This window comes from Megascapheus bottae, chromosome 31 (genome assembly GCF_031878675.1).
Source record: "Megascapheus bottae isolate mThoBot1 chromosome 31, mThoBot2.hap1, whole genome shotgun sequence".
NCBI lineage: Eukaryota > Metazoa > Chordata > Mammalia > Rodentia > Geomyidae > Megascapheus > Megascapheus bottae.
The window spans coordinates 4,524,271-4,536,659 of record NC_143539.1 but is presented as its reverse complement, the minus strand read 5'-3'; the positions used below and the strand labels follow the sequence as shown (position 1 = coordinate 4,536,659).

The following is a 12,389-nucleotide window of genomic DNA, read 5'->3' as shown; positions in this document are numbered from 1 at the left end:
GGATAATTCTTAGCTGTCCCTTGGAGAATCCCAATTTATCTTAGGGAACTGAAGGTGGGCTCACAGGTAGAGAACCTGCCCAGAAAACCTGAGGCCCTTAGTTCAAATCCAACTATTCTGCTTTTCCCAACTGCTCCACTTTTCTCTGAGTCTGGATATAGACCAGGCTGGCTTTGATCTAATGGTCTCCCCCTTTCTCCACCTCCAGAGTGCTGGGATTACAAGTCTGCACTGCCACATCTACTCCAATTTCTTTGCACCACTTTCCACTTCTGGATATAACAGGTACAAGATGACCAGGCCCTGAGTTCAAGTCCCAGTACCAATGCGCGCGCACGCAAATACACACACAAAAGAACATCTCCCCTCCGGTCTCAGGGGAAGGCTGGGGGAACTCTCCAGAACACAGGTGCCACAACACAAGCTTCCTATCTAACCTGGCCACTCCACAGCCGGGAAACACAGGCCTGGATGGAGGATACACACACGTGGTCAGTGTCTGCTCAGCAGCTAGCCGGCCGCCCCCACCCACCCTGCTCATCAGGACCCCGGAACAGACACATACTAGCAGGAAAAAAAAAAAAAAAGGACTTTATTCCCATCACAACAGCGGAGCGTGGCGCGGGGCGAGGCCCGGCCTACTTGCCCGCGATGAGGGGGTTCCTCAGGACCACGATCACCGAGTCCCCACGCAGGAACATCTTGGAGATGTAGCGGTCCTTGTTGACTGGCTTGGACTTCTTCTTGCCCTTGCCACTCTTGGGGACTTCGGTCCACATCTCCTTCACGTTCTCCAGGACCATATTGCAGTGCCTGGAGGCAGGGAGGGAGGGTATCAACCATGGCGGAGGGGCTTTCCTCTCTGAATGCCCCATCCCACCCCTGCCTGGTCCTGCAGCCCCTCCAGCAGCAGGAGGATAAAGCTGTGGTCCAGAGGCCACCAGTGGCCTGCTGTGCCACCTCTTCGACACCCCTCCTCCCAGTTAAGTATGATGCTTCCTTCCACTGTGCTGAAAAAAAAAACTTTGCCAGAAGGCACCAGGCTGATCTGAGACAAGAGCTAGGATTGAACTGGACAGGCTGGGCTTCTGGGAGATCAAGCCCACCTCCAGTGCACTGCAGAGCTGGCAGGACAGCCAGTGACAGCCACAGCCACAGGTATGGTCGCTGGAAATCTGTTCCCGTAGATTCCTCAGGCTGGGGAAAAGCCCTCCCCGCTGCCCCGCCCCGCCGGTGCTCACCGGTCAAAGGCCTTCACGCGGCCCAGGAGCTTCTTGTTGTTGCGGCAGTTGATAAGCACCTGGGTGTTGTTCTTGACTGACTGTGTGAGCACGGAGAGTGGACCTGTGTTAAACTCCTCCTCCTCCCGCTTCTGCAGCTCCTCTGGGGTCATCTCACTCTTGGGCTTGTTGAGGAGGCTCCTGAAGAAGCAAGTAGGCAACCCACAGGTGAGAGAGGCTTAGATTGGAGAGTCAGTGAGCGTGAGTCCACCTACAATGCCCCCCAGCCCCATCAATGATAACCCCATCCATCTGGCCCTGAACAACGACCAACACTCCATGTTCAATGGACTCTTCCCTGACAGCAAATCCTATCATCTGCCTGTCAAATACATACAAATATTCTCTCCATAGCCTAAACTCATACTTGGAATTTTGTTGAGACAGCATCTTCCTTTATAGTGAAACAGGAATAATTTGCTATGAAACCACAGATGGCCTCAAACTTGCAATCCTTCTGCCTCAGCCTCTATGGTGCTGGGATTAAATGCATGTACAACTTCTGTCTTCCTCGGGGGAGTCTCATTAGTCTGTCTGTCTGTCTGTCTGTCTGCCTGTCTGTCTCTCTCTCTCTCTCGTCGGTCGTGGGGCTTGAACTCTGGGCTTGGCCCTGTCCCTGAGCACTTCCACAGTGTCACTTCCAGTTTTCTAGTGGTTAATTGGAGATAAGAGTTTCTCGGACTTTAGTGTCTGTGAACCTTGATCATCAGATCTCAGCTTCCTGAGTAGCCAGGATTACAGGAGTGAGCCACCATGCCTGGCTTGTTCTCGGGCTTTCTCAAGGCTAGCATTTTACCACTTGAGCAACAGCACGACTTTCACCTTTTTCAGTGTATGTGGGACCAAGGAATCAAATTCAAGGCTTCATGCATGGTAGGCAAGCACTCTACCGCTAGGCCACCCTCTAAGTCAAAATATCTGATTTTTGTGACCCTACTCCATTTTGCTTTATTCATAGCCCTGATCATCTAACACTATTTATTCCTTTATTATTCTTATCTGCGGCCTGCCTACCCTCACCCTTCATAAACCCTGGCAGAAAACTTTTCTGGGGGGGGACAAGTACTGGGGCCTGAATTTAGGACCTGGGTGCTGTCCCTTAGTTTTGTTTTTTTTACTCAAGGCTGTTGCTACCATTTAGCCACAACTCCACTTTCATCTTTTTGGTTTGATCCTCAGATTTCAGGTGTGAGCACGGGCGCCTGGCTTTAATCATTTCGAATAGTCCATACTTCTCTCCCCAGATACATTATTCGAAAAATCGTTTTCCTTTAAATTTCCTCTCCACAAGCCTGAGTATCTGGGAGAGCCGCAAGCCCGTGACGGGATAAAACATTCCCGGGTCTCGAACTCACAATCGGTCACCAAAGGCCCCAGACCCGTTCTCCAGACTCATCAGAGGAAAAGAACTCCACTTTTCGCCTAAGATGTCCACCTCCGCCACAGCTCATATCCTTCCAGCGTTAACCGGCTAAATGTGAACCCTCAGCCCCATTCCCACTGCGTAGGCCCAGGCCGGGACTCACATGGTGGCGGCGGCGTCCACAAGTCACTAGCGTCTCCTCCGCGTTGCCGCTGCCTCTGAGCGAGGGGTGGGGAGATAACTTCCGCTTCCGGCGGCGCACTTCCGTATGCGCACGCGCAATCCAAACCAGCGGGCCGGGGCGTGACCTGTTTCCATAGCGACACCCAGCCCGCTGTGCCGTGATGGGTGGGTTGCTTAAAAGCCTTGAACAAAACAGCTCGCTCTGGGCCTACGGGGAAAATGTTCACGACCATGGAGAGAAAAAGCAAAGCGGTGTCACTCAGATTGCTGTAGATTGGTGTAAACTGAAAGCGGGAAGTACTCATTTCCAAATGCCCGCCGGCCTCGTCCTCGGAGGCGCGGCCTCAGCGAAGCCAATCCACTCTTTGTTTCAGGGATTGGCACCGCCCCTTTCCATTCCTGGGTGGTTCCTAGACGTGTCAGTTGATCTTTCCGACCAATCCCGAGCCGATATCCCGGAGGGGCGTGGTTGTGAGCGCGGGAGATCTAATGTTTTCCACGATTAGCAGCTAACCATTGGCTTTCCCGCTCCGCGGAGGCGGAACTCCGGGCTCTCCCTTCTGGGCTGTGCAACCCTCGGGGGAAGGAGGGTAACCAACCCCAGCCTCCCCGGGGAGGTCGGGAGGCGTGTCCTCAGGTTGAGCGTGCCCATTGGTTTCCCTGCTTGAGGGGTGGAACTCGGCGGGGCCTGAACTCGTCCGCGGTCTCCCACCGGTTCGCGGGCCACGCTGTCATGCGCTCGGGGGGCCGCGGGCGGCCCCGGCTCCGGCTCGGGGACCGGGGTCTCCTGGAACCACCTTCCCCCCGCAAGCGCCGCCTGCTCCCCCGCGTGCAGCCCTTGCCCCTGCTACTGCTGGCGCTGGCGGTGGGCACAGCGTTGCTCATTTTCTGGGGCGGCTGGCGGCGATGGAACGAGGAGCTGGCGCGGGGCCGGGAGCACCGGGTGAGGCCAGGGTGGGGGGACCGGGTGGGGTGAGGGGAGCCCCGGTCCCCCCGTACCCCGTTCCCCGAAGGCGCAGGTTGACGTGGCCATATCGGATGGCCCCAGCCGCAGGTGCCACCTCCTGTCTCCGTCCATTGAGCGCATGCCTCTTACCAACAGACTAAGGCTTTGGGAGCTTTTTTTTTTTTTTTAAACATTTTTATTTTATAATCGTCATTCTCCTCCTCCCTCCTCCCCTTGCCGTAAGAGGAAGGGTCTGGAATATAGGAAGATCGGGAGATCGGGGTTCCACCTATGCCTCAAGTATTTGGAAGAACCCCTTCCCCTCTCTCTCAACCGGGCTTCGATGTATTTTTCCATCAGGACTGCGATAGGCTGGGCCGACCGGATGGGACTAGAAAGGGACTTTTTTCTGATGTATGCTAGAAATCGCCTATGCCTAGAGGAGGCCGCCAGATTCCCTGTAGGCAGCCGGGCCTTGGGGGACAGCCGGCATGGATACTCTCATCCTTCTCCATCTCCATCTCCCCCATCCCACCCACCGCAGGCCCAGTTGATTGGAAGCCTCCCGGAAGCCAAGCTGCGGATGGTGGTGGGGCAGCTGGACCCACAGCGACTCTGGGGAACGTTCCTGCGCCCCCTGCTGATTGTGCGAACTCCGGGTAGCCCAGGCAATCTCCAAGTGAGGAAGGTAAAAGGACCTTAAATGCAATCCCACCCTCCAGAATAGGAATCAACGGCCAAGAGGCAGAACTGTCTGATGACCCTAGAGAGTCATGATGACACAGACAAGCCCCTCTCCTCCCCCAAGGCTGCATTACCTTCCATCAAGGTAATGCAGTGAGTTAAGCAGTGACCCCTTGAGGTGAGAACCAATAGAATTTTCACCATGCAAATGGAAAACTAGTTAAACCTCCTTTGGCCTCAGGCTGGATCATGGGGTTGGCTCATGGGCATTACCCACCCCACAGGGTCCCTAGAACACAGTGTTGTGTAAGTAAGAGCCCTTTGAAGCCCAGCATTGGTGGTCTGCACCTGTCATCCTAGCTACTCAGGAGACTGAGATCCGAGGATCATGGTTTGAAACCAGCCTGGGCAGGAAAGCTTGTGAGGCTCTTTACCTCCAGTGAAACAGAAAAAGTCAGAAGTGGAAGTGTGGCTCAAGTGCTAGAGTGACAACTTCCAGTGATAAAGCTAAGGGACAGGGCCCAGGTCCTGAGTTCAAGTCCCAGTACTGGTGCACATGTGTGCATGCATGTGTGTGCGCATGTGCGTGTGTACAATCACACACATACACACACACACACACACACACAGCTGAGTAGGCTGTGAGGTCTTATTGTCATTAAGAAGTGGGATGAGGGCCTGGAGTTTAGCCTAGTGGTAGAGTGCTTGCCTGGCATGCACAAGGACCCGGGTTCAATTTCTCGGTACCACATACATAGAAAAAAGCCAGAAATGGTGTTGAGGCTCAAGTGGTAGAGCTCTAGCCTTGAGAAAGTCCAAGGACAGTGCTCAGGCCCTGAGTTCATGGCCCAGGACTGGCAAAAAACAAAACAAAACAAAACAAAAATAAAAAAAGAAGTGGGGTGAGTGCTCGCTTCGGCAGCACATATACTAAGAAGTGGGGTGACCCCAATAGCTTGAACTCGGGGGGGTATCCATGTCAAGGGAGTGATTTAAACAAAGGTGGCTTTCAAATCAGCCTGACCTTTCTCTATGGCTCAGGTCACATGGCCCTGCCTCTCCCCCATCTCCCCAGTCCCTGTCCACCCTCCCTGTTCTCTCTTCCCACTAGTTCCTGGAGGCCACACTGCGGGCACTGACAGCAGGCTGGCATGTGGAGCTGGATCCCTTCACAGCCTCGACACCCCTGGGGCCAGTGGATTTTGGAAACGTGGTGGCCACACTGGATCCAGGAGCTTCCCGTCACCTCACCCTGGCCTGCCATTATGACTCAAAGCTCTTCCCTCCTGAGTCTGCCACCTTTGTGGGGGCCACGGATTCCGCTGTGCCCTGCGCCCTGCTATTGGAGCTGGCCCAGGCCCTAGACCTGATGCTGAGCAAGGCCAAGCAGCAGGTGAGGCCAGGGTGGGGGGGAGAGGAGAGAGAGATCACCCCCACCCTAAACCAAGCCCCCTCCCTCCCCTGTCTTTGTTGTGTTTCTTGTCTTCTGACACACTTTATTACACTGAGCCACAGGAATCTTTCTAGCTCCTGAATGTCAGACCCTGTCTGGCTTTTTCCCACACCTTACCACACCCACCCTCCAGCATCCTAAGCCTAGTGTCCTTATATTTTGCATATCATGTTATCTTCATGTTATATTATGTGTGCTACACATTAGACATGCGTAGTCTCATCTGCTCCCATCTCTGACTCACTCTGCCCTAGCCACATGCACATCCCCTCAAATCCACCTCAGGGCTTTTGCACTTGCTGTTTTTATTCTCACAACTTGTGGACTATTTTATGTATTTACATTCTTATTTTTTTGTCAGTCCGAGAATGCAGGGCGTGGGTGCTGTCTCTGAATTCTTTTCCTCAAGGCTAGTACTCTAACCACTAGAAACCAAAGCACCACTAGTTTTTCTGATGGTTCATTGTAGTTGAGTCTCATGGACTTTCCTGGTTGGGCTGGCAGATCTCAGCCTGAGTAGCAAGGATTACTGGCATTTGAACTCAAGCCCTTAAGCGTGCTCACATGCTTTACTGGCACCCTCCCCCTTGAGCTATGAATCCAGCTTGGCTTTCTTTTTTGTTACCCCTGGCTGTTTGGGAGATGGGGGTCTTGCTTTCTTGCCTGATCTGGTTTTAAGCCACAGTCCTCTAGGTCTAGGCTGTTGAATACCTGCTTGTGTAGTCTACACGTCACAGCATATGAGTAAGGCACCTGACCTCTCTGACCCCGCTGTATGGGGGGGTAGGCATGGGGTGGGTTGATGCTGAGGGCTGGCACTGAATAGACCCTGGTTACTATCCTCCAGGCAGCTCCGGTGACCCTGCAGCTCCTCTTCTTGGATGGGGAAGAAGCACTGAAGGAGTGGGGACCAAAGGATTCCCTTTATGGGTCCCGGCATCTGGCTCAGCTCATGGAAGCCATACCCCACAGCCCAGGACCCACGAGGATCCAGGCTATTGTAAGCCTACAGGGCCCACCCTGGCTTCTGGGAAGGGAGGGGGCAGGGGGGGCCGGGTTGACAGGATCCCAAGGCCTCTTCCAGTCCTGGCCCCTCTCTCTCACCCTAGGAGCTCTTTGTGCTTCTTGATCTCCTGGGAGCCCCAAATCCCACCTTCTACAGCCACTTCCCCCAAACCATCCGCTGGTTCCATCGGCTCAGGAGCATTGGTGAGTGGGGAGGCCCACTGGTGACAGGATGCAGAGGGCTCATCCACACTTCCTCAGTGCCCTGGTCTCTGTAAGGAGCCAGGACAGAATCACAAACATCCCACGGTGGTGATGTGTGATGATGACAGAACATGGCTCTGGCAAGAGCCAGTCCTGGTTTCAAATCCTGGGTCTGTCTCAGCACCAACAGGATTTCAGGGACGTTGCTCTTTTCATGGAGCGCTAGTGTTGTCTCTGTAAAATGGTCATGATGCTAATACTAATAAAGGCCCTTCAGGAGCCCGGTGTGGTGGGGCACGTCTGTAATCTCAGCACTCAGGAGACCGAGGCAGGACAGGCAAACAAACAAATACAGGCTGGATGTGGTATCTCACACCTATAATCCCAGCTATTCTAGAGGTGACAGTTACTTTAAGATTACCAGTGGAGCCGGTGGCTCACACCTGTATCCTAGCTACTCAAGAGGCTGAGATCTGAGGGTCAAGGTTCAAAGCCAGCCCCCCACGAAAGGACCTGAGACTTTTTTTTTCTGGTCCTGGGGCTTGAACTCAGGGCCTGAGCGCTATCCTCGGGCTTTCTCAAGGCTAGAGCTCGACCACTTGAGCCGCAGCACCATTTCCAGCTTTTTCTCTATGTGGTAATGAGGAATTGAACCTGGGTCTTCATGCATGCTAAGCAAGCACTCTACCACTAGGCCAAACTCTCAGCCCCAGGACCTGACACTCATATCCAATTAACCTCAGAAAACGAGACGTGGGGCTTGGTTCAAGGGTAGGGCTGTAGCCTTGGGCTGAAGAGCTCAGGGACAGTGCCCAGGCCGAGGTCAAGCCCCAAGACCCACCAAAAAAACAAAACAGTGGCTCACACTTGTAATCCTAGCTACTCAGGAGGCTTGAGATCAGAGGACTAAGATTTGAAACGAGTCCCAGGTAGAACAGGTTTCAAGAACTTCATTGCCAATTCAATAGCAAAAAGCTGGGCTGGGTGCGTGGTTCAGGTGGTAGAGCATCTGCTCTGAGCAAGCCAAGCCATATGAGGGCATAGGGTTCAGTTGAAGCCCCAGTACTGGCATAAAAACACACACAACTGGTTTGTGTTGGCATGAGCAGTGCGTTGTCTCTGGGAGCCTTGGCTTCCTCCAATGCTATTTGTGAGTGCTGAGGACTGATCCTTGTGCTCTGACCTCAACACCTTCAGAGAAGCGTCTGCACCGGCTGAACCTCCTGCAGTCTCACCCCCAGGAGGTGATGTATTTCCAACCCGGGGAGCCCCCTGGCTCTGTGGAAGATGACCACATCCCCTTCCTCCGCAGAGGTATGCACCCGTGATGGGGGGTCGGGATGAGGTTCAAGGAAGCCATAACTGTGGCTCACAACTGTTATCCCAGCTGCTCAGGTGATTCAGATCTGAGGATTACAGTTCAAAGCTAGCCCAGGCAGTAACAACTGTGAGACTCTTATCTACAATGAACCACCAAAAGGTTGGAAGTGGGGCTCTGGCTCAAGTGGTAGAGCACTAGCCTTGAGCACAAAAGTTCAGGCATAGCACCTGGGCTGTGAGTTCAAGCCCAACTTCTGGTACAAGAAAGAAAAACAAGGGCTAGGAATGTGGCTTAGTGGTAGAGCGATTGCCTAGCATGCATAAAGTCCTAGGTTCAATTCCTCAGTACCACATACACAGGAAAAGCCGGGAAGTGGCACTGTGACTCAAGTGGCAGAGCACTAGCCTTGAGCAAAATGTATCTTAAGATCGGTGTCCGGGCCCTGAATTCAAGCCCCATTTGTGGCAAGAAAAAAAACAACAAAACAAGGAAGCCACACTTCCTGACCCTGCCTCTGACCTTGTTCCAGGGCCAAGACTAGTGGCAAGCTGCTTAACTTCTAAGCCTTGATGTCTCCATCTGGAAACGGGGCTATTTCAGGGACAGGCCTGATGGTCATCTCTCTTCCCTTCAGGGGTCCCGGTGGTCCATCTCATTGCCACGCCCTTTCCTCCTGTCTGGCACACTCCAGCAGACACAGAGGCCAATCTCCACCCTCCCACCGTGCACAATCTCAGCCGCATCCTGGCTGTGTTCTTGGCTGAGTACCTGGGGCTGTAGGCTGGAGGGGGGGGGCCTGGACCTTCCTCCAGGAGAAGCACCCCACAGCAGGCAAGTGGAAGTCCACCTCCGATGCCACTGATACTGTCAGCTCCTACCTGAGTCTCGGCCCCTTCAAGGACCCAAAGGAACCAGAGTGGATGTGGAAGGGGGTGGTGAGAGACAGAGAGTCGAGTTTGGCTCCTGCTCTGGGGTAAACAGCTATACTGGAGGTTTTAACCAGGAAGTGCTGGTGTAGCTTCCTGTGGTTGGACTAAGACCAACTCAACCAAATGAATTCTTTTTGGCTGATGGCTTTCCTCTCAGCCCCATCTACAGAACGGCAGTTTTGCTACTGCAACATCAGGAACAGAAGAGGTAAAAGGCTGGATTCCGGAAGACAGGTCTCCTCCGATCCAGTATGTGTTTAGCCACTGCATGAAAAGGGATCAAAGTTCTAGCGTGAGATATCATTAAATGTATCCTCGTGACAAGGCACATTTCCAGTCAGGCAAGAGACTGTAGTGTTCCCAAAGCACTTCAGGGAAGCACAATCACAGAACAAGGGTGCCTGAGGAGGTGCTTTGAGGAAGCCCTGTGTTCAGCAAGTGTTTAGACAAAGCTACATTTCTTGTTTCATCAAATCCATTTTTTTTTTTTTGAGGCGTTGGGTAGAACTCACAGCCTTGCAAGTGCCCTGCCATGGAGTTGTTTTTTTTTTTTTCTTTTGTTTTAGCTGCTAGTTTTGCGTGGATCTGACAATCCTCCTGCTTCTTGTCTCCCAAGGAGCCGGGATTACAGGTATGCACCGCCACACTTGGCCTCCCAAGTCCACTTGCTGACCTACTGAAGCAGGACTTCAGGGAGAGGCTGAACACTTGAGAGGATCTTGATCATGAGATGAGGACATTCTGTCTTGACTGACCCAGCTTGGTGTATGCTCAGCTGTCTACAATACCCTAGAGAGAGGGAGGCAGGCTGGGGGTGCAGCTAGATGGTAGCACTTTATCTAGCTTTTTGCTGGTTAGTGGGAGTTTTTCACGAACTTTTTTTTGGCCTCGGCTGGCCTCAAACCTTGATCCTCACATCTCAGCCTCCTGAGTGGTTAGGATTACAAGTAAGAACCAATGCCCAGCTTGAATTATGTTAAGTTTTTCTTCCTGTACTGGGGGTTGAACTCAGGGCCTCATATGTGCTTGGCAGGTGCTCTACCATTTGAGCCATGGCTCCCAGCAGCAACTTTGCCATGTCTTTAAGCATTATTAATCTTGTATCCCTCTTCCCTTTTCCCTACCCTGGAATGTACATCAGATCTTATTGTATCTCTATAACCTTTCTTTCATGTTTTCTCAGGGTGTGTGTGTGTGTGTATGTGTATACTCTTATTTTTTCTTACCACCTTTAATTCAATAAACTTTTCATCAGTTGTGTCAAATTTACTGTTTAATCTGGCCACTGCAGCTTTTTTATTTGTCAGTGGTAGGTCTTGGGTACTGTCCTGCAGCTTTTTGCTCAAGGCTAGCATTCTTTGAGTCACAGCACCACTTCTGGTTCCCTGATGGTTCATTAGCAATTAAGATTCTCATGGGGACTTTTCCTGCCCAGGCTGGGTCTGAGCCACAATCCTCAGATCTTAGCCTCCTGAGTAGCTACAATTATACGCATAAGCCATAAGCCACTAGCAGTAACCAGCTAGGCCACTGAGTTTTTTTTTGGCGGGGCGGGGGGAGGGGGTGGGAAGAGTCCTTGGGCTTAAACTCAGGTCAGGGTCTGGGCAGTGTCTCTGAGCTCTGTGTCTCAAGGCTAGCACTGTACCACTTGAGCCACATCACTACTTCCTGCTTTTTCTGTGTAGATGGTACTGAGGAATCGAACCCTGGGTTTCGTACATGCTAGCAAGGGCTCTACCCACTAGGCTATGCTCCTAGCCCTATCCATGCATTTTTTTTTCTTCCTCCAGTCCTGTGCTTTGGCTCAGCGAGGAATGGAACCCGGGTCTTTGTGCATGCTAGGCAAGCACTCTACCACTAGGCCAAACTTCCGGCCCCCCACGAATTTTTTTTTTGCCAGTCCTGGGGCTTAAACTCAGGGCCTGAGCACTGTCCTTGGATACTTTTTGCTCAAAGACAGTGCTCTGCCACTTGAGCCACAGCGTTACTTCCAGTTTTTTTTGTATATGTGGTACTGAGGAATTGAACCCAGGGCTTTGTGCATGCTAGGTGAACACTCTACCACTAGGCCAAACTCCTGACCCTATCCATGTAACTTTTTTTTTTTTTGTAGGTTGTGCAACTTGAATTCTGGGCCTGAGTATTAAACTGTTCCTGAGTTCTTCAGCTCAAAGGGTACCACCATGCCCCTGAACCACAGTGTTACTTCTGGTTTTCTAGTGGTTAATTGGCGATTAAGCGTCTCACGGACTTTAGTGCCCAGGCTGGTTTTGAACCAAAATCCTCAGATCTCACCCTCATGAGTAGCTAGGATTACAGGTGTGAGCCATTGCACCTGGCCCTATCCATAACTCTTTAAAGAGCAATAGTAGCTGAGTACCAGTGGCTGAGCCTGAAATTCTAGCTAAGATCTGAGGTTCATTTGAAGCCAGCACAGGCAGGTTTTTTTTTTTTTTAAATAAAAAACAGCCAGGAAAGGGTGACTCACACGTGTAATACTAGCTACTCAGGAGACTGAGTAAGCTCTTGAGGATCGAGGTTCAAAGCAAGCTCGGGCACTGAAGACTATGAGACTCTTATCTAATTAACTACGAGAAAACTGGAAGAGGCATTGTGGCTCAAGGGGCAGGATGGCACCCTTATGCTGAAGAACTCAGGGACAGTGCCCAGACCCAGAGTTCAAGCCCTGTGACCCACAAACATTAAATAAAATCATCTTGTTCAAGTTAATACTACTTTGTCACTTTAAGATCCAAACCAACCCAGATTAGTCAGAAATAGTCTGGGTTCAGGAACTTGTAGCCTACCCTGCCCCATCTTTTCTCACTGTCTGGTGGTCGAGCCCACAGCTCTCTTCTTCCCTCAACCCTTTCACAACACAAAGACCAGTCTGGACCCAGCCTTATAAATATTGACTTTATAGAAAGGACCAATTCAAAATCGGTAAGATGCCACGTGCTAGAAGCTTTCAGAACAATGAGAAACCAAAAGTAAGAGGAAAACAAATCAACAGAAATGTGG

The 12,389-nt window shown here is 51.9% G+C and overlaps 2 protein-coding genes across 4 annotated transcripts; one reads left to right on the top strand and one right to left on the bottom strand.

Moving 5' to 3' along the window:
• Window positions 1–572: 572 nt before the first annotated feature.
• Window positions 573–2,892, bottom strand: Snrpd2 (small nuclear ribonucleoprotein D2 polypeptide). Its single transcript, XM_090322226.1, has 3 exons — window positions 2,807–2,892; window positions 1,242–1,421; window positions 573–813 (listed from the first exon to the last, which is right to left on the bottom strand). Coding segments are annotated over exons 1-3 (357 nt in total). The 5' UTR covers window positions 2,809–2,892; the 3' UTR covers window positions 573–638.
• Window positions 2,893–3,394: 502 nt separating this feature from the next.
• Qpctl (glutaminyl-peptide cyclotransferase like) lies at window positions 3,395–10,632 on the top strand. Of its 3 annotated transcripts, XM_090322223.1 has the most exons (7): window positions 3,395–3,769; window positions 4,317–4,460; window positions 5,568–5,849; window positions 6,757–6,909; window positions 7,019–7,118; window positions 8,316–8,432; window positions 9,074–10,632. In XM_090322223.1, exons 1-7 carry the CDS (start codon window positions 3,560–3,562, stop codon window positions 9,217–9,219), a joined length of 1,152 nt encoding a protein of 383 aa, XP_090178349.1. In that variant the 5' UTR covers window positions 3,395–3,559; the 3' UTR covers window positions 9,220–10,632. The 3 variants fall into 3 exon arrangements, with proteins under 3 accessions (XP_090178349.1, XP_090178348.1, XP_090178347.1); XM_090322222.1 differs by lacking the exon at window positions 5,568–5,849 and having other exon boundaries at window positions 3,504–3,769; XM_090322221.1 differs by lacking the exon at window positions 8,316–8,432 and having other exon boundaries at window positions 3,504–3,769.
• The last annotated feature ends 1,757 nt before the right edge of the window (window positions 10,633–12,389 follow it).